Here is a 22175-nt window from a genome sequence, read left to right as displayed (position 1 = left end):
AGAAGAATTTTTCAGTAAACACTTAATCGTTTTTTTTGCTGGACTGTCGAAATTTTTGCACCCATTCATGCGACATGTTTACTTACTCGTTGGCAACCACGATGGAGTTCCATTTTAGAATCTTCCGGCTAGAAACAAATTACCGTTAACAGTTTTTGTTTTTAACTAGACGATGGAATGATTTGACAGTGTGTTTGTTTTCAATACTAAATCAATTCACGTAATTACATAGATTGAAAAGATAAAAATATATAAATTCTTACACTGTTAAACAGGTTCAAGGGGCGGTACATCATTAACACCATAGACTAGCCGATTTGTTTCTATTCGGAGTGTAAACAACAGCGTACGCCGATGACGCTGTCGACTCTAACAGAAACTTTTCAAAAGCGGGAGCGAGCCGCGCGGGGCGGATGAGCTTTCTTTCGGCATTCGTGTTTTGTGTTTTCGTTGCTCTACCAGCAGAATACATTTGATGGTCTGAGAAGCAGGACATGCGTGGAACATATTGTGCTGTTATTCTGCTCGAGTCGTTTTGTTTACAACGTTAAGGAAGCTTCGTCACTTGCTTCGGTACTTTTGGCCGTAGGTAATCCTGAATTGAAACACCTGCCTGCTCGTCACAGACATGAATTCGGCCGTGCCTTCATGTGTCCTGCCACCTGGAGCTCCGGACGTACCTCTGCTATCGCGACAGGCTACGGCTACTGCTATTTCTCTCCGTAGGACCGTCCCAAAAGAGCGGACTGTGGCAGCCTCCGCTAAAAAATCCCGAGGTGTCCGGACTCCGCCAAAGAAGCCGGCGGCCACCCCTCCAGCGCTCCCCGCTAACAGAGCCGCGTCTCGCAAACCAGAGCAGCCAGGTGAGTGATAATATTCATTCCATCTGTCACTTTAGAGTCCACCGTTACTCGAGACAGAACGTACAGAGACTCTTTCACTTTCTGTACACTTAGTGTTGCAGCTTTAATGTTTAAATGGAAAAGTTTAATAATTTAGTCTATCAATCTAAACGTTATAAAGACACATGTTTTCAGAAAAGGTTTGCAAATTTGATAAAGGTTAAAAAACTGAAGTCTCTCATTTATAGAAGTATTAAGGTCCATAATTCAGTACTTTGTAGAAGCCCTTTTGGCAGCAATCCCAATTTCGAGTCAGTTTATCCCATTTTTCTTTCCTGGCAGATCATCTCAAGCGCTGTTAGATTGGATGGTAAGCTGCCATCTTCAGGTCTTTCCACACGTGTTCTGTGGGGTTTTGGTATCTTGTAGCCACTCCAGCATCGTTTGTGTTTTATGCTTCAGGTCATTGAACTGTCGCCCCATTCTGCAGCTGATTTTCTTTAAGATCGAGAGAGATTGGAAGTATACTCTGGCACAGTGCGTTGCCACACACACCACCTCAGGATACCAAATTAGGTCCCCAAGCGCAGCCATGCAATCGGTGACACCTCAGCACCACACTAGTGCGAATGGAGTCGAACAGTGCGAGTTTTTTCTATAGTGGCTGAGGACCTCTCTGTGTTTGGCTGCCTTCCTCCATCCCACAATTCTCACCAGTCTCCCCTGTCCCTGCACTCCTATAACATGATGCTGTTGCCACCATGCTTCATTGTAAGAATGGTATTAGGTAGGTCTCCGCCAGACACGGTGCTTGGAGTTCTGCCTAAAGAGTTCAGTTTTTGACTCATCAGACTGGACAAAATTCTTTTCCCTCATGCTCTTACTCCGTCCTTTAAATGCCAACTGGAAAACTCCCGGGTGGGAATCAGCCCCACTCTACCGTAAATGCCTGCTTGATGGAGTGCTGCTGAGACAATTGTCCGCTCATCCCAGCCGAGGAGTTCTGAGTTGTTAGTGAGACATTTTGAGCTTCTTAGCCACCTTCCTCACCAAGGCTGTGTTTGCCTGGTTACTCAGAAGAGTCCTGGAACTTGGAACCTGGACTTCTTGAAGCCTGTGTGCTCTTGGGAACACTCAGACCTTTAGAAATGGTTTGATCCCCTTGCCCTGCTCTGCACCCCCAAGAAAACAATTTGATCACAGGGGTCTACAGAGAGTTTCCCGGACTTCATGACTTTCAGCATGAATTGTGAAACCTTCAATGCACAGGTCCACATGTGTCGTACTAAATGCCAGACTTGGACCTGAAGCCACCTCAGTGCTGTCTTAGCTGTATGTTTCACAGTCATTGCTGTGCTGAAAGGGCCGAAGTGGTGTGCGCTCTGGCAGACCTTTCTCTATCTGGCTGCATCATTCACCCTCCACTCTGACTGGTCTCCCTGTCACCACCATGTGTCACTGTAGGAAATGGTATTCGCATGTGCCTGGTCTTCACCAGACATAGAGCGTAGAGTTCTCCCTACAGAGTTCCATTTTTGCAGCTTCAGAGTGCAGACAATCCTTCTCCTCATGATCTCAGAGTCCTTTAAATGCCTTTTTACCTCAGACTGGCTGCTGTATTCAGCTACTTCAACAACAACAGCAACATTTATTTATATAGCACATTTTCATACAAAAAATGTAGCTCAAAGTGCTTTACATACTGAAGAAAAGAAAAAGACAAAGTAAGAAATTAAAATTAGACAGCATTAATTAACATAGAATAATAAGAACATATTCACCATAAACACCTGCTAGATCAGGGGTCTCCAACCTTTTTTCCCCGTAGAGCTACTTTTACAAAATGAAAATGGCCGAGAGCTGCTCATGTTTTCTAACGTTTATTCTCATAGCTTATTTCAACGCAAACAAACTGAATAAGCTTGTTTTGCCTGAACATTTACAAAATGTTGATGTCCACAACTCACATTTTTTCATTAAAACATCACAAAAAATATTTAGTTCACCTGGAGGTGCATTTTGTATGTCTGTCTGCATTTTCTCGTGTATCTCACACTATAGAATTAAAACATGAATGCTGTCAAAACAAAACAATGCAATTCCAAATCCACAGGTCGGACGTCTTCATTTGTCATTGTGTCACATGTCACTGTGTCACTTTATTCACATGTCCAGTCGCATGTGTGATGTGTTGTTTAGTTAGTCAGATGACTGGCACTGAGGTGTATGGCGGAGTGGAGCCACTCAGGTTCACTCTTCTGGAGTCATTTCAATGTTCGTCTGTCAGTCTTGTTCTGAACTTTGACTTCATGACATTCATGTCAGACTCACAGAGGTATGGAGACCCAAACAAAGCAGACATTTTCAGAGCTGCTTGGTGATTCTTAGTTACCTGGCTCTACTAAGCTCCAGAAATGCTGAGAATGCTGTTGAGACTTTAACTGCATGTTATTTTGAAGGTTTACTAATATATAATATATAAAACTAGCCATGTGCGCCCAACTACGTTGCGCGTGTTAAAGTTGTCTGTGAAGGGCTCTCTTTTTAAACGCGGCTGCCAGTCATGAACTGGGCCCTTCGTCGCACAGCATTATGATTTTTTATAAGGGAAACAAAATTGCAAAACAAAACCCTTGGACATTGATTCGATAGGAACGGCCTACTCGGAATCACTGTCCGAATAGTAATTATGTGGTGGTGGAGGAGCATTTCTGCTTCTCTCCGTTCACAGTCCATCTCGTTTTCATGACGCTGTCATTTCCTCTCACGATCTCTTCTCAACCTTTCTCCAATCTCGCAGGTTGCTTTGTGGCAATCCAAAGAGTAAGGAAGAACCAATGCTTCTTTCTTGAACTCCAAACGCCGACTGATGGAAAATCACAGAAGTGTGTCCGACTTATATACTCTGACTGCCGACTCCAAGAAGTGGGTGAACATTCGATTTGGACAAAGTGCTGCCAACGACGGTCGATAGAAACACAAAAAAGCACAGTCTCGACAACGAAGCAGGTGTCGATGCCAGATCTAAACACAAAGCATGGTGTCGATGCCAGATCTAAACACACAGCACGGTGTCGATGCCAGATCTAAACACAAAGCACGGTGTCGATGCCAGATCTAAACACAAAGAGTGGTATCGACAGTGTTTGTAAAGAAAAGTGTTGTTGTGTATTCAGCCAGTCCAAACAGCACGTAGTCTCCTTTAGTTCAGTCCTCTTTAATCACCACACTCCAACCTCATCCAACGATCCTCCCCCTCACTTCCTCTCCTCCTCCATCACTACTGCCCTCTACTGAACACAGCAGGAACTCCACACAAGGCAGTGAATTCGCGGACAAACAAAGATCAAGATCCAAATGAAGATTATATATAAAGATCCTCTGTCTGTTTTCACGAGAGAACTACTTAACGGATTTAGATCGTTTTTTTTCTATAATTTGCTTGAACATTCCGGTTGACTTAGCGACTTCTCTCCTTGTTCTATGTATCATATTTCACTTGCGGTACCGATTTATTTGCACAAATCCGAGAAACACGCACTTCCTCACTCACTCACGAGCTTCGGGGCGTGGTCCTTAACTCCGCTAGTGAACGAGAGAACAATTGAATTCAACTTTGTTGGATATTTAAAATAAAGTGTTCCTTAGGTCTTGATGAGTTTGAGTCCAGATATTCTCTTAAGTGTCTGCCACATTGAAAAGATGGATTGCAATTCAGATTGTGGATCGTGATTTGGTGTTAAAAGGATCGTGATGTGATTCTTTGGAAAGATTGCCCACCCCTAATTTGACTAATCAAGTTTTCAAATTTATCTAGGATTCATTAACCCTTTGGCGAGCTACTTGGAAAGGGGTTGTGAGCTACCGGTAGCTTCCGAGCAGCATGTTGGAGACCCCTGTTCTAGATGGAGTGCTTCTGAAACGGTCATCCTCCCCACAGGTTCTCCAGTCTCAGCAGACGACTTCTGAAGTTCTGTTGGAGTGATCTTTGGGTTCTTGGTCACCTCCCTGACCAAAACCCCCCTTTTGCCCGTTTAGTCAGTCTCAATAGACTCCAGCTCCAGACAAGACAACTCTGTAGCCTCAGGCTCATTCAGGGACCTGACACACTCAGAGGCCCGTAACATGACGGCGCCCCCTGTCATTAGAGTTCTCTTTAGACCCCACCCACTCTCCAGCAGTCTCGGACGTTATCAAGCCTCAGAAGTAAACATTTACTTAAACGTGGCGATGTGGCGTTACACAAGTCGTACAATTCAAAAGCTACAAATGTTTGTGTTTGTATTATCGTAATCTACAATGCAATAAAGTGTGCAGAAAGCAAAGGGTTCTGAAATCCATTCTGAGTATCCCAAGCTGGAGACCCTTGAGTCACTTGTGTCACATGAAGTGTGTGCACCTTAGAAAAACGAGGGCCGGCTGACATTCATTGCATTGAGGATGGATTTCATGGCTAAATGGTGGCAGATGGATGATGCCCACCATTGTTTGATAGGGTGCCTTCCCAGCCCCTGAAGCTGCCAGTGGTCCCGCAGACACTTTCTTATGACAAGTCCCACCGTTTGCTCACTCACTCACTTGTGTGGTTTGGTGGGGGCCCCGTCCTGGTTTTGTGGTTGTGCCAGCGTGTAGCCGCCTGTGTGCTCAGTTTTTAAATCTATTGTTTTCTCCACAGCTGCACCTTTGCCTGTCAGTCTGCTCACGAGGGATGAGGCAGCTTTGCACGGACCTCAGAATCCTCGTCTTTCGCCGTTCCTTCAGGTAAGCTGGCTGCACTGCCCCACTCTGCTTTTTGCTTTTATTTTTGGTAAAACTGAGTGCATGTGTGGCTCATATTCTGTGGAGACCTTGTAGCGGGTGCCACATGTGCTATGGTCCCGTTGTCAGTTTGTGTCTCCTTATTGAATAAGCCTTACTCATGAAGCGAGATGAGCCGGGCAAATGAGGAAACTGTGACAATGCGGGTTCGTGCATGCTCCCATCTTCTGTCCGGGAGCCCTTAACCCGACACCGTCGGTAATGTTACCGATGAGCTAAGCAGGGAGGCACAACATAGCAAGGGGATGGTACAAAAGTGTCAAGTGCTTTTATTTAAAACAGAACAAAAGAAACAAGTGTTCCAATTAAATAAAGTGCAATGCCTTCCAAAAAGTCTTCATTCTTAAATAAATAATCCATCAAAACAAAACATGAAACTGGGAGGTTAAAATCATTAGAAAAAAGTCTTCTGATGACTTCCCTGGACGTTGTCTGGAAACACATCGCTTAGCCTGTGTGCCTCGCCACATTCTACATGTTCAGCAGCTCATTTCTAGCTGGCCATTGTGTCCACTCATTTATTACCACAATCAGTTATGAGCGATGGGTCAGAGACAAATGTCAAAGGGCCCAGAAAGGGATGGAGTTTTATATGAGAACGTTTCACGGTTGGCTTTATGGTTCACATTTGGGGTTTATTCTTGTGTCTGCATGTATTTTTACTTCATTGTATTGGTATTCATTGAATATTTCTTATCTTCCTAGGTGAAGCAGAAAGATTCTGAGCAGTTGGACAGAAATGGTTTCTTCAAAGTACCACCAGAGGGCGGTAAGTAGATTGGTGGCCTCCAGTTAATCAGCATTCTCATTTCTAGGGAGAAGCCAAGCAAAATGACACCTTTTATTGGCTAACTAAAAAGATTACAATATGCAAGCTTTCGAGGCAACTCAGGCCCCTTCTTCAGGCAAGATGTAATCTTTTTAGTTAGTCAATAAAAGGTGTCATTTTGCTTGGCTTTTCTCTACATTCATAATGGCTAACACGGTACAACACCCTAGTACTACATTTCTAGGGAGAAACAGCCTTTAAAGCAAATAGTAGATCAGTCAGTCATAATGTGAGTGTTGGTGTCTTTCTCAGGCTGCGCTTTACGGTTACAAATTGACTTTTTTTTTTACATCCTTATATTATTTTGCTTGTGTCCGTCCGTGCTCGATATAAAGAATGGTTGCCACAACAATAGTGAGGAATGCGTGTTCCTGGCAGAGTTTTGGTCTTATCTTTAAGTCTTCAGTGTGACCGATTATTGACTATGGTATTTGAGTGTTTATTCGGTGCATACTTTGTTACTGACCGAAACTGCATTATGACACTACCATTTTACACCTCCTCTTTCCTTCACTTCAATGTAAGCCTACTGATAAAATGAAAAGGCACATACAGTGTTGCTGCAACCAACAGAAACGGCCTCGCCGGCCTACACACTCACACCAAGCAGAAACATCGACATCACGCCAGACGAACCAGCACAGTCAAGATGCCTCAGAACAACAAAGACAACGTATGACAAACCACAGAGCAACATTATCCGAAGATCAGCGGCAGCAAGTCTCACACCTTGACAGTGAACGAAAATTGAGTTACACACACAACCCCTCTGAAGAGCAGCGACAAACTGCCAGACAACAAGAAACATTACGACGGAAAAACTACAGAGATTCCATAACACTGACAACTCAAAACATGATATTCCCTTTATATTACAGCGTAGGTAATTTCGCCATTCATTTAGCATATTGTAGGACTATCACCGAGTCACAATGACAGACATTTAATAACGTCAGAGTTTATTTGCCAAGCCCTGTTGCTACACTACGTTTTCCAGAGTTACATCGAAACTCAAGTTAAATGTACAGGTACTTGTGGTTTACACACAGGGGAATATTTTCGCTGACATTAACATTTATGCAACAAATTGCGTTTTCCGACAATTATTATAGACGTCGGTATACTACATGACCTGACGGCCACACTTCACACATACTGACTTACATGTGCCCTGCGTTTCCCTTCTTATCCAATGTGTTCTGTTAACCTGTTCATGTTCCACTTTGTATTGTAAATATTCCTGCTGTTGTAAGTGACTATAACAACATCCCATACTAATCATGCGACTATTGTAATATCGAGTCCTCTCACAAGTCACTACTTACTAAAATAATCTCCTGTCTTACTGCAACGTGTGATGATGTTCTCTCCCTCATCATCGTTTCATTAATGGTTTTATTCTTGGGAAATTTTTGCAAGCATGCTTTGGTGGTACTGAAATATGTTTTGCTGTTAGCAGCTTGAGTCGCATTATGAACACTGTTATTGTGCCGCCTGGCCATATGTGGGAGCTGAAATATGCATTGTGACTGTGTGTCATAGTGTGCTGCAGCCTGTATTGGAAATTGTGGATCCATAACATAATATTCTCAGACTCACTTAATCCAGCTCTGGAATTACAGGTGCCAGAGTTTATCCTAATCTCTCTATTATAAAAGAAAATCTTGAGACGAGACAAGACTATTGCCAAGAGATTTTTTTCCAAGTCCTGCCCTCCTCTCAACCATTTCCGGTTAACGGCCCACATCCGCGGTCCTCTCAACAGCAACAGTGTTTATTTCTATAGCACATTTTCATATAAACAATGTAGCTCAAAGTGCTTTACATGACAAAGAAAGAGAAAAAAGACAAAATAAGTAATTAAAATTAGGGAACACTTAATATAGAATAAAAGTAAGGTCTGATGGCCAGGGAGGACAGATAAAAAAAAAAAAAAAAACTCCAGGCGGCTGGAAAAAAATAAATATAGTCTGCAGGGGTTCCAGGCCACGAGACCACCCAGCCCCTCTAGGCATTGTACATAATATAAATGACCTCAATCTCTCTCGCCTCTCATTGGTGTGAATGCTTTTGTCAGACACAATTCCTGTGCTGTTTTACATTTTCCTCACTTTAAGTTCCCAATAAAAGAACACTTATTATGTGCGAATCTGATTGAAGAATTTCAGAACAAAATCAATTTCTTCCATTCCAAGCTCTCTACCACCATAGGCAACACCAAAGAGCTGTCAAAGGACGTCAGGGACAAAGCTGGAATGGGCTACAAGACCCTCAGCAAGAAGCTTGGTGAGAAGGTGACAACTGTTGGTGCGATTATTCGGAAATGGAAGAAATAGAAAATGACCATCAACCGACCTCGGTCAAGAGCTCCATGCAAGATCTTGTCTCATGGGGTGGTGAGGGTGATCATGAGAAAAGTGAGGGGTATGTGGGTGAGCTTGTTAATGATCTGAAGGCAGTTGGGACCACAGAACACCATTGGTAACACACTACGCCGTCATCTTGCTCCCCCCTACTCAAGAAGGCACAGGTACAGTACAGGCCTGTCTTAAGTTTGCCAATGAATATCTGGGCCTATACATGTGCCCGAATGTTTTCACCAAGCTTCTTGCTGGTGGTCTTGTAGCCCATTCCATCCTTGTCCCTGACGTCCATTGACAGCTCTTTGGTGTTGCCCGTGGTGGTGGAGAGGTTAGAATGGAAGACATGGATTCTGTGGACAGGTGGGCTTTATACACACAACGAGCTGTGATTGATTGATTGTAATCCACAGCTAATCTGTGGGTACCAGAATTCTGGTTGGGTTGTAGGAGATCAAATCCTTATTTCTCTCAATGACATGCAAATCAATGTATAACTTTTGTGGAATGTGTTTTTTCTAGAGTTTTGGTTACAATTCTGTCTCTCTCTCTCTCTCTCCATTAAAATTAAAGTACCATAAACATGACAGACTGTTAATTTAACTTATAAATTTAGCAGGGGATCAAATACTTATTTCCCCCCACCGTAAGCTTTAAACAGAACTTTTCTTAAACAAGAACCTTTCTTTTCTTGCTCTATCGATTTTTTCCCCCTTTTTTGTGTGAACTGTTTTAACTTTGAATTTTTGCTAAAGTTTTTAAACAAAGATATTTTGTCTGTGGAATCGTTTCAACACGTCAAGCTATTGCTGAATCCCGTTTTGCAAAGTAGAGCTGCTGAACTTTGCTAATTTCAGGAAAACGCAGCTACACTTTCTCGTCAGTGTAGCTTGTACGCACCTCAGTTCTCACTACAAAAGACGTCTGTGTGTGGGTGTGTAGCATTCTGCTCAACCACAGCCACAGGAGTTGGTGTAAATTCTACAAAAGAGGCAGAAGCTTCTACAAGTGTGACTTGCTCTCGGTGAGATGGCACACGCGTGCACGTTTACATTTTTTCGGCATTTGCATGCACCTCACTTCTCATTTAAACAAGCAGACACACTCAGCTTTGTGGTACATGCGTGTTGTACGTTCACATAACGAGTTATCACACATTTGTTTGCCTGAAACCTGTTCCATCCTGCCCCACTTACTTTGTGCCACAGCTGCACTCGACTACATGTCGGTCTCAGACAAGATACGACCAGTCCCGGCCCACTTAGCTGATGGCCTCCGCAAGTTCACCAACATATTAAAACTACAATGGGAGTCTTCAAATTATTTTTTTGTCCCGACAATCACACGCAGCAAGTAGAGCCATAAATGTGACATCTTACTTTTCTAAAACAGTCACCACAAAGTCAAGTTTGGAACGACATTCAGTTCAGTTTACTTTTACATAGCGGATTGCTTTATCATCTGTGATGATTGAATCAAATTGGAAAATCTTAATTCATGGACAGCGTGTCTTGCAGGAGACTTTTGTGAAGCGTAAGTAAATCGTTATTATAAATATCATTTTCCCTGATGGACACCATCTTCCGATAGCTGAAGTATTGGTGGGTTAGGCACTCGATTTGGGACTTTAAGTACAACTAATTATGGCTTGAGGCCTTACTTTATAAATATTTCCAGCAGGACTCCTTCTTCTGTATTATGCTTAGGTGCTGCGCCCATAGGCAGAAGTACAAATGCAATCAATAAACAGAGATTAGTATTCGTCATCTGAGTGCACTCCATTATCTGAATATTGTGCCAAGGATTTGAAACGCTACAGAGCCCCTCAGTCTGTTATGTCAGCTGCCTGGATTAAGAGTCCTTCCTGAAAAGTAGCACATGTAAGCAGAGAGGAGCTGATTTCAATGTTGGCTTTTGAAGCTGGCATTGTTAGTGCATTACAGTGCTTCATTATAAAAATATAAAGTGTTCTTCTACGGACTGTGAACATTTGGGGGCACTCTTGAGTCGTCGCCAAGCCCAAGTAGTGCAGTACACTCTAAAGAATAACAAAAATCGGTCGTGGCCAGAAGTTTTGAGAATGACACAAACATGAATTTTCATAAAGTTTGCTGCCTCAGTTTTTATGATGACAATTTGTTCTGACAAGTGATCAGATGAATTGCTAAGTCCCCCTTTGCCATGAAAATGAACTTCATCCAAAAAAACCACCGCATGTCAGCCCTGCCACAAAAGGACTTGCTGACGTCACTTCAGTGATCCTCTCGTTCACACGGGTGAGAGTGTCAATGAGGACAAGGCTGGAGGTCACTCTGTCATGCTGATTGAGTTACAATAGAAAGGTCAAGAAGGCATCAGGGTGCCCAAAAAAGGCCAGCAAGCACCAGGAGCGTCTTCTAAAGTGGATTCAGCTGCAGGCACCACTAGGGCAGAGCTTACTCAGGAATGGCAGCAGGCAGGTTGTGAGTGAGGCAAAGACTTTTGGAGGATGGCCTGGTGGGTGTCAAGAAGGGCAGCAGAGAAGCCATCAGGGACAGACCGATATCCTGGGATTGGACTGCTGAGGACTGCAGGGGGAAAGTCATTTTCTCTAATGAATCCTCTTTCCAATTGTTTGGGGCATCCAGAAAAAAGAAAAGGTGAGTGGCACTGCCAACAGTCAAGCATCCTGAGACCATTCGTGTCAGCCAAGGCAGTGCAGGGCTCAATCACAATTTGGCCTAAGAGCACAGCCAAGGATAAAGAATGTGACCAAAACATCCTCTGAGAGCAACTTCTCCCAACCATCCAAGAACAGTTTGGTGACCAGCATGATGCCATAAGGCAAAAGTGAGAACTAAGTGGCTCAGGGAACAAAACATCAAAATTTAGGGTCCATGGCCAGGAAACTCACCAGACCTTTAATCCCACTGAGAACTTGTGGTCAATCAAAAACCCACCAACTCTGAGAAACTCCAGGCATTGATTATGCAAGAATGGGCTGCTGCCATCAGTCAGGATTGGGCCCAGAAGTTGATTGACAGACAGCATGCCAGGGTGAATTGCAGACGGTCTTGAAAAAGAAAGAAGGGCCAACACTGCAAATATGGACTCTGCATAAACTTCATGTCATTGTCTAGAAAAGCCTTTGAGACTTCTGAACTGCTTGTAATTCTACTTCGGTACACCATGGAAACATCTGACAAAAAGATCTTGTGTCATTTTCTGAAATTTTTAGAACAACACAAAATATCAAACGGGACCACTATTGTGCATAAAGCGAGATGGCCACTAGGGGGAGATAAAGCACATTAAAATGAGACCATTCTCTGTAGGCTTCCCAGCTTGTACTGAAGAACCGAGACCAGGGAGGTGGCTTTGACTGGAGTGAAACAAACAAACAAACAAAAAAAAAAACAGCTATATATATATATATATATATTTTTTTTTTTTCCTTGATATTGCAAATTCAATTACAACTAAAACCAAAAGAAATTCTTGGTGGGTGCAGATGGCTTTGTATAAGTGAGTGCAGGATGCAAACTTGGAAAGTGGATGCTTGGTTACAGTTAGGGGCACAGTGGGTTAATGCTTGGACTCCGTTTGATTTCACAACTGGAGGATTCCTTTTTATAGTGAAGCCCACATATATTCTCCCCACGTAGTCGTGAAAAAGTAAGTACACCCCCGGATTTGTTTCTTTTTAATATATGTGGACATATCAAGGTTTAATCTCTTTAGATAAGAGTGATGTAATTAAGGGGAAAAAATGAACATTTGACTTTGACTGCAGCAATTTATTCAACAAAAATGAACAGATAACACCATTTCTGTCTGGAAAAAGTCCATCTTTGGCTCTAATAGCTGTTATTAGGCAGTGGTAGTGCTGCTGCTGCTTTCCAGTAAGGAGACTGTGGAAGATTGTGGGTTCGCTTCCCGGTTCCTACCTGTGTGGATAGCGCTTTGAGTACTGAGAAAAGCGCTATATAAATGTAATGAATTATTACTATTATTATTATTTCCTGGAACTGTCCGGCAATCACTGAAATCAACTGGGAGAAAGTTTTTTGTTTTTTTTTCCCATTCCTCCATGCAGAATTCTTTTCAGGTGTGCAAAGTTTGAGGAGTGTATCCCCCCCACTATAGCATCTCAGTGGGATTCAGATCAGGACTTTGACTTGGCCACTCCAGAACCCTTCATTTCTTTATTTTCAGTCATTCCTTGGTGGATTTACTGCTATGTTTAGGGTCATTGTCATGTTGCACACTCCACTTTCAGCTGAGCTTCAGTAATGTGGCAGATGGTCTCACCTTATTTAGGGCCCTATGGAATCCATTTTATTTTTTCACAAATACAGTTTTTTGGGTTTTCGTTATTTTATTTTTCCTTGATTCAGATTTTTGGGTTTTTATGTTTTTTTTTTACTGTAAGTAGCAACAGCTACAACAAAACAAACAATAATGAAATGTCACTTGACATTCCTTTTAATGAAACAGCACACTAGCACAAGTGAACCTTATTTTGCAGCTCCATTCATCAGGTCTAGATCCTCCATGATGCTGTATGCTGAGACTGCAATAGGACAGCGAGTCTTCTTCTTCTTTTAGCTGCTCCCGTTAGGGGTCGCCACGGCGCATCATCTTCTTCCATATCTTCCTGTCCTCATCATCTTGCTCTGTTACACCCATCACCTGCATGTCCTCTCTCACCACATCCATAAACCTTTTCTTAGGCTTTCCTCTTCTCCCCTTACCTGTCAGCTCTATCCTAAGCACCCTTCTCTCATTATACCCAGCATCTCTCCTCTGCACATGTCCAAACCAACGTAATCTCGCCTCGGTGACTTTGTCTCCCAACCATCCCACCTGAGTTGACCCTTTCTTGTTTTTTCTCTTCAAGGGTTCGGTCCTCTAAATTGATTCCTTTCTTCATTAAATGGCAGCCAAACAGAAATGAGATGTGAAACAAGGCGACAGTTGACCAGCTAAACCGGGATTTCAAACTCTAACCAATCTCTTAATGACAAGCCGATTCTTGCTGTTAATTAAGCCTGTTATTTAATTCCACAGCCTGTTGCTGTTCTCATTCTGCCACAGCAGACATTTCCAAAACTGAATTTTCTGTTTTTTCTAAGCACACCGTCAACATGTTTTGGTGACCTGAGAGATCAACCTTACTGAGACCTTCACCTTTCTTTATTTTCAGAATTTGCATGATGGGTACAGGTGAGCTGCTCATAAGGCGACTTGTTTTGTGTCTCATTATTGTTTGGCTGCTAATTAATGAAAAATTTTCAACTAAGGGGCCTGAGTCAAGTTAATTAAAACGAAAGCAAAAGAAGTTAATCAGCAGCAAAAACTGGTCACTAATTTAGAAGATGGTTAGAATGACAACTTGCAGCCACTGCGGCACACCAGGATCAGAGTTCGACACCCATGGTGTAGACGCTTCTTCTTCTAGCCTCATAATGGCGTCTTATAAAAAAAAAAAAAAAAAAAAAAAAAAAAAAAAACCTTTTTCATCAGCCCAGGTGTTGCCCGCTCTTGACAGTGATACGAGTAGTAATGTTGGGGAGCAGTGATGACGAAGTGAATCTGTCTTCAGGCAGTGAAATTGAAACAGACAGGGAAAGTGAGTCTGAGGAATCTGAAAGTGACCCTCGCGTTTGGGTTTCTGTTGACCCCGCTTCAAATAAACCAGCACCACCTCGTTTTGATTTTGTGGGGCAGCCAGAAATAAAAGGAAACGTTGACAGCCAAGATCCACTGACTTACTTGAAGTTATTGACATAGTCGAGAGGATTTCTTAATGAGACAAACCGCTATGCTGAACAGTGTCAGTTGAGTAAATGACTGTGCACCTAAGCAGTTTTCCCAATCAGGGGTATACTACACAATAGACATATTCTGAATAGTATATATGATATTAGCATTATTATTATTACCAGTAACGGCGCACTGCACACTGGACTTGACCATTCCTAGTTTTTATCCTCTTTCTCTGTACGTTTATCATTCGTTTGCTCAGTGGTTGATGCGCTTACTGCTTCCTGAGCAGATCTTCTTTTCTCCACCCTAGCGGTCCACTTCTTCTCTTCTTTTGTTGGCATCTTTTCACGTTAAAACTGATTAAGTCAGTGTTTGTGTTGCAATTACTTAGTACGTTTTTCTTAATTTTCACTTAAGCTAGCACTTAAGTCTTCAATCTTCATCAAGAATGATTTAAGATATGAAGAGGTAGGGGAAGTGACGGCGAAGGTGGGAGGAAATGAGAATGGCGCCCGTATGCATGCGCCACACGGCCATCCTGCTGCCGAGAGTTGATTCTACAATAAAATAAAATAAAAATAAAAAGAGGAATAACCTTGGAGGTCAATCATCACCCTGAAAGCGGACAGTAGACGTCACGTAGTATATGTGCACCAAATTTCAGGTCAATCGTTCAAACAGTTTGCGAGCTAAGAGGTGATTTAAAATCCTGGACAGACAAATGAACAGCCACGGTAGCGTATTATATATAAAGATTATTATTCATTGTTATCCTTATTTAATTACTATTCTTTTTACACCTCTGACATTGTACTTTTAGTGTTTTGTAAGTTTTTGATAGTATTTACGGTATTAGCATCATCATTATTATTCATTTTTTGTTATTCATTCATTATTCATTTATTCATTTAATATTATTTTTCTTTCTATTCTTATTTGTATCATCATTGTTCTTTTTACATTTCTGACATTGTACTTTTAGTGTTTTGTACATTTTTGACAGTATTACGGTATTAGCATCATCATTATTATTAATTTAATCTTCTTCCTCTTCTTCTTCCTCTTCTTTTGGCTGCTCCCATTAGGGGTCGCCCCAGCGGATCATCTTTTTCCTTATCCTCTTCTTCATCATCTTGCTCTGTTACACCCACCACCTGCATGTCCTCTCTCACTCATTATTATTATTAATTGTATCACGATTATACTTTTTATACTTCTGACTTTGTACTTGTTAGTGTTTTGTATGTTTTTGACAGTATTTACAGTATTAGCATCATCACTATTATTCATTTTTCATTATTCATTTAATATTCTTCTTTTTTCTATTCTTAGTTGTATCATTATTGTACTTTTTACATTTCTGACATTGTACCTTTTGTGTTTTGTACATTTTTTGAAAGTATTTACGGTATTCGCATCATCATCATTACTATTCATTGAATCTTCTTCTTCCTCTTCTTCTTCGTTCAGCTGCTCCCATTAGGGGTCACCCCAGTGGATCCTCTTTTTCCATCTCCTCCTGTCCTCTGCGTCTTGCTCTGTTACACCCACCAGAGTGGGCCGTATTATAAATGTGAGCACACGTTTGACATCTTTTCTGTAGGCAGGCAGGTGTGCCATTTTGTGTTGGTTCACTTAGGGAGTTTCGGACAATTAGCTGCTGCAGGTTTGGCGGTTGTCTGTATGCCAGGAGAGGAGGTTCTGGAAATCCATCTCTCAGCGTTTCATCATTGTATAGCATTGGCTGAAGTTCTTTTATAATTTTTCCAAGTGCTTCAAGATGTGGCTTATAGGTGACAACAAGGAGAATGCGGTTCTTGTCTTTCTTTTTATATTCCAGAAGGTTGTCTCCGGGTATGGCAGTAGCTCTTGTTGTTTGAGTGTCTGTTGTTAACATTCTTGGCTGCAGCAGTTTGCACTAATTGCATCCAATTGATGTTTTTCTTAGGTTTGAGCTTGACGTCTTACACAGCATATCTTTTATACTTGTTGGTCTTTACTGTGCTGGAATATATTGTCATTTTATCTCTAGGCCCATTAAATCACAAGTCTATCCTTAAAAGGACAAGTCTGACCCCATGGAGTCACTCACTGCTTCTGTGTCACTTGAGGCTTGTTCCCAGGGGATCACGGTCTTGTTACAGATATAAGAGAAGCCCTGAGATCAGTTCACCACAGGATGGAGCTACTCTACTGTATAGCTTCAGGATGAGCAGCAGGCCTGGTGGGCTGCTGCCTTTTAACGGAGTGCACTGCCATGTCCAAGTGAATAATGCAAGTCTTTCCGGGGGACCAATTTGAAGGTAACACCAGGGTTAGAAATTTTTGTTTGGGATTTTTTTTGCCTCAACTTGCATCCCCCAATCCTGCCCCAACCGCCCTAGGAATGAGCCCTTTTGAACCTACTGTACTTCTGATCCCCTGCTAGGCCCTCCTCTTAAATTTGCGGATGATACGACTGTCATTGGCCTTGTATCGGACAACGGTGAAGCTGCATATAAGGAAGAGGTTCAGAACCTGACAGCAGGGTGTGACATCAACAATCTGGTCTTAAATACCAAAAAGACCAAATACAGTATATACTCGTATTTATGTTCTCCCATGTATAAGTCGGGCTTGATTTTACTCTATAATTTCCAGTATTTTATAATGTTGGTCGTATGAGTCGAATGCGGAAAACTCACACTATAGGTCCAAATAGGAGATTAGGATATGCTGACGCCCACCTGAGAGAGTAACCACGGAGCACACAGCCTTTTTTTTTTCCTATGTATTGTGCCTACATGATCACCGGAACTACAGTGGTGCCTTGGTTTACGAGCATAGTTCGTTCCGGAAACGTGCTTGTAATCCAAAGCAGTCGTATATCAAAGCAAATTTCCCCATAAGAAATAATGGAATATGAAATATTCATATAAAATGATTAATACAGAATATAAAGTAATAATACTTCAAACAAATTAACCTGCACTTTACCTTTGAAAAGAATCGGTGGCTGGTGTGAGGGAGACGAGAGCGAGGAGAGGAGGAGGAGGGTTATCATGTAGGACAACGTTCACTATAACTAACAGAATCACTGCTATCTATTGGCTCGACATATTGACTTTATTCTCGACATTTCCACTTTAATATTTCCAAGTGACGAGAATAAAGTCGACATGTTGATTTTATTCTCGATATTTCCACTTTAATCTCGATTCTTACGACGAGAATAAAGTCGACATGTTGACTTTATTCTCATAGTTTGTCACTAAAGTAGAACATCGTAAACTAAACTTCTTAAAACGTCATCTTAAAATGAATATTTAATTTACTAGATTAACAAACTCCGTCATAAGTTAATGTAGCACATTAAATGCTTTGTGTTAAGTGTTCTCAGTTAACACACTTAATCGCTACTTGCTTCTTAAACTGACTTCCTCTTGCACTGAGAGGAGGCACAGGCAGCGATCACCACACAGAATACATTAATTTCATGATATTCCTGCTGCTATCATTTTCATGATGAGGTGCATTAAAGCATGTGTTAAATACGTGGGGGCACGGTGGTGCTGAGGTTGTACTGCTGCCTCGCTGCTGATGTCACACATTGGCAAGGAGCCTTGCAAAAAATTGAGGCCGCCTTTGGCAACAGGGTCATTTCAAAGGGGCTTTGGCCACCACCACGGTCGCCAGATCTGACACCACCACATGTCTTCCTTCAAAGGAAAAGTCTATTGGCACAAGCCTCGCACTGTGGAAGATCTGAAGGAAAACATCCAACATGAAATTGCAGCTATTTCCCCCAAGATGCTTGCCGATACGTTCAGGAACTTGGAGTGCCACGTCGAAATGTGTCTGGCAGAAAGCGGAAACCACTTCCAGCATCGTTTGTAATGCAATTGATTCCACAGACATCAAGGTATTGAGCATATTTTTTTGGTTCACATTGTAACTCCCGTTAGGATGAAGCAACGGAATATTTGTGGCCTGTTTTGAGTCAATCTCCCTGTAATATAATCCAATATATGAGGGACGTTCAAAAAGTTTTCACACTTATATTTTTGTTGGAAACGGTGAAGGCGTGAGGAGTACAATACAATACAATACAATACAGTTTATTTTTGTATTGCCCAAAATCACACAGGAAGTGCCGCAATGGGCTTTAACAGGCCCTGCCTCTTGACAGACCCCCAGCCTTGACTCTCTAGGAAGACAAGGAAAAACTCCCAAAAAAAACCTTGTAGGGAAAAAATGGAAGAAACCTTGGGAAAGGCAGTTCAAAGAGAGACCCCTTTCCAGGTAGGGTGGGCATGCAGTGGGTGTCAAGTAATTACTACTCGGTCGTGTCTGAGAGGGTCATGTGACTATCTGTCTGCCCTTGCAGTTTAGTATTCGAGTTATCACCTTGTGGTGAAGATGGCTGCAGAAACTTCGAAATTACACTAAAGAGGAACGACGTTCTGTCATATGCTTTTTGTGGGCAGAAGGTGTGCCGGGAGCACAAATTCATCTCCGCATGTGTGCTCAGTATAGGGGTGGGATAAAGTTCTCTTGCGTAGAGTCGTCCATGAGTGGATTGAAATGTTCAATCAATAATGGCCGTACTAGTGTGACAGATGCAGAGCGCTCCGGACGGGATGAAGATTTTCATTTTGCGATAATGATGATGTGGCAGTAGTGGTGCATCAGTGGCTACGCACTCGACCGAACATATTTTCTGCTGATGGCATTAAAAAGTTGCTATGACGCTGGGAAAACTGCATTGCAAAGGAAGGTGACTATGTAGAAAAGTGATGTCATTTGATTTTGAAATTCTTAATAAATAAAGAGTTTTTAAAAAAATTCCGGAAACTTTTTGAACGTCCCTCGTGTAATTCATTAATAGGTGCAACGACAGTTTATGCTGTGTAGAATGGAATTTAAAATCTATTGCTAGCTTCTGTATGAAAATCTGCATGTTCTCTGTGTGGTTAGGTATTTTTATAACATAAATAAGCGTGCTTACATAGAGTAGGACTGCCAGTGTGGAATGCAGTTTTTGACTACTTCCCGGCTTGTCTCAGCAGTGTCTGGTTATCGTCCAATTAAGATGCCAAACGTATGACAAGTTTTCTGATAAGCTTAATTAAAAATATAAGAAAAGATTAGAATTTCTGCTTTCCGTTGTAATCAACAAATTGTGTAAGAATGTTCTGTGACCTTTGGATGAAACTAAGCTTATTTTTTTTCTAAACCGTTTCTTTGAAGATCTCTGTTATAAAAATACAACTCACCCCCTATGATGGGGCTTTTGCACTTCAGAGAGTCAGTGAGAAAAAAAGCTGACAGGCTCTGTAAGGCAAGGACCCCTCTGCTCATCAAGAATAGTAAAGAATAAAAGAACTCTGCTTATTTGAATTGATGTCTGCCTGCTGTTGTCTCGGCCTTTCGTCCACAGCTGCTGTACATTGGGCAATAATAATTTGCTCTGGTTGCTTGATCACTTAACACTGTGTACAACACATTTGAAAATATTTGACACATTTTGTATGACTATTCAATTTTTCTCCTTTTATTTTATTTGAATTTTGTTTTTCAAGTGTTACTTCGATTCTTTAAATGCACCTTTTATAATGTCGGTCGTATAAGTCAAATTCGGAAAACTCACGCTATTGGTCCATATAGGAAATTAGGGTATGCTAACGCCCACCTGAGAGAGTAACCACGGAGCACACTGCCTTTCTTTTCTATGTATTGTGTCTACGTGACCACACGGTAATACCCGAACTACAATGGTGCCTTGGTTTACAAGCGTAATTCGTTCCGGAAACATGTTTGTAATCCAATGCACTCATATATCAAAGCAAATTTCCCCATAAGAAATAATGGAAACTCCGATGATTTGTTCTACAATCCAAAAATATTCATCTAAAAATGATGAATACAAAATATAAAGTAAAAATACATTACACAAATGAACCTGCACTTTACCTTTGAAAAGAATCGTGGCTGGTGTGAGAGAGACGAGAGAGAAGCAAGGAGGAGGAGAGTTATTGTGTAGGAGGACTTTCACACTAACTAACGGAATCTCTGTAATCTGTTGGATCCCTGGAATCTTTTTCTTTTTTTGCGACTTTAACAATAAAAATACGGACACAGTGAAGAAAAAACAAGTATATGTTGAGAATAAAGTCGACATGGGGTTGTCATAAAAGTAATCTCCTTGTGTTAATGACGATAAAGGGCTTGACATTGAACTTGAACTTCCACACTGCAGGATCTCCTGCCACAAGGATTCCTCGGCCAGTTGTGAATTTTGATCACTAACAGGAATTGGCAGAGTTGCGTTGACTGGCCCAGGAATGTTTTCAACGAAACCCCAGAGTGCAAATAAAATTTCATTTCAGGTAATTTTTTCCTTTCAGTTTGCCACCCAGCCATAACGTGGGGACTTCCTCTTGGATCCCCCCAGCCCTGATGTGTTCACAAAAGGCTCAACTTCTTTTCGTTTTTTTGGTTTTTTTTAGGGCACTGATAGGGTCAGATATGACACACGTGTTCCATTTGTGGAATCCAATTTTGTTGAGTTACTGTCATCCAAATTTGAAAAGAATTATTGCCTACTATTGACCGGATGTGCAACGCTTTGTTTTCCAGAGCAGCAATCCTGACTCCACATCCTCACTGTTATTGATTTTGGAGCTGTCTTTTTGCAAGTGCTGTAGGTGAACTTCCTCCGAGGCGCGGCTTTTTTCTGGTTCGAAGCCAGGAGATGCAATCTTTTTAATTACTGTTTCCACCGGGCCAAGTTGTCTGTTGCAGATAACACAAAAGCGATTACAATGTCGAACATGTTTTACTGCTCCAGGCGAAAAAAATTCTGTGCTTATTCTGTGCCGCCTGTGTTTTTATATGTATGGTTTGATTTTCTTTTTATTGTTCCGTTCAGAAACTCCACCTACACACGCTCTGTTTTCCTTGTAAAAGGACTAAACTCACCTTTGAATCAAAGGCTCTCCAGATTCCGTGCATTAAATCACGCAGAGCCACTCCTAGCTCAGTGCCAACTCTTAGGCCTAATGCAGTTAGCAAATTAGCAAATGTGCAGAACCGTAGTCAGCAGTGTCTGATTTACCTTGTGTCCTTCTCTACGGTCGGACTTAAATCTGACAAAGAAACGCACACGGTGGGGCATAATCAGAAACAATTGTAGGGGCTGCCAAACTGCAAATGGTAGTCTGCTGGACTAGCAGTTCTGCAGACTTGGCAGTCCTGGTGCGCTCTGTCTGGCATCCCAGCTTTACGTACAGGTTTTTACAGCAACATTTCCATCTATCCATTATCCAACCCGCTATATCATAACTACAGGGTCATGGGGGTCTGCTAGAGCCAGTCCCAGTCAACACAGGGCGCAAGGCAGGAAACAAACCCCAGGCAGGGCGCTAGCCCACCGCAGAGCGCGCACACACACCAAGCACACACTAGGGACAATTTAGAATCACCAGTTCACCGTTGAACTGTGGGAGGAAACCCACGCACACACCGGGAGAACATGCAAACTCCACGCAGGGAGGACCCGGGAAGCGAACCAGGGTCTTGTAACTGTGAGGCAGCAGC

The 22175-nt window shown here is 42.0% G+C and overlaps 1 protein-coding gene across 1 annotated transcript in view; it reads left to right on the top strand.

Annotated features, from left to right (window-relative positions):
- The first annotated feature begins 353 nt into the window (after window positions 1–353).
- Window positions 354–22175, top strand: part of kiaa0586 (KIAA0586 ortholog) — a 210980-nt gene continuing 189158 nt past the window's right edge. Inside the window, exons 1-3 of the mRNA XM_028822337.2 lie at window positions 354–863; window positions 5518–5603; window positions 6366–6429. Coding sequence (XP_028678170.2) covers window positions 629–863; window positions 5518–5603; window positions 6366–6429 — 385 coding nt within the window. The 5' untranslated portion in view covers window positions 354–628. The remainder of the gene's footprint in view (window positions 864–5517; window positions 5604–6365; window positions 6430–22175) is intronic.

Source organism: Erpetoichthys calabaricus, chromosome 16 (assembly GCF_900747795.2).
Source record: "Erpetoichthys calabaricus chromosome 16, fErpCal1.3, whole genome shotgun sequence".
Classification (NCBI taxonomy): domain Eukaryota; kingdom Metazoa; phylum Chordata; class Cladistia; order Polypteriformes; family Polypteridae; genus Erpetoichthys; species Erpetoichthys calabaricus.
Note: the sequence above shows the minus strand (reverse complement) of the source record. Positions and strands in the feature narration are given on the sequence as shown.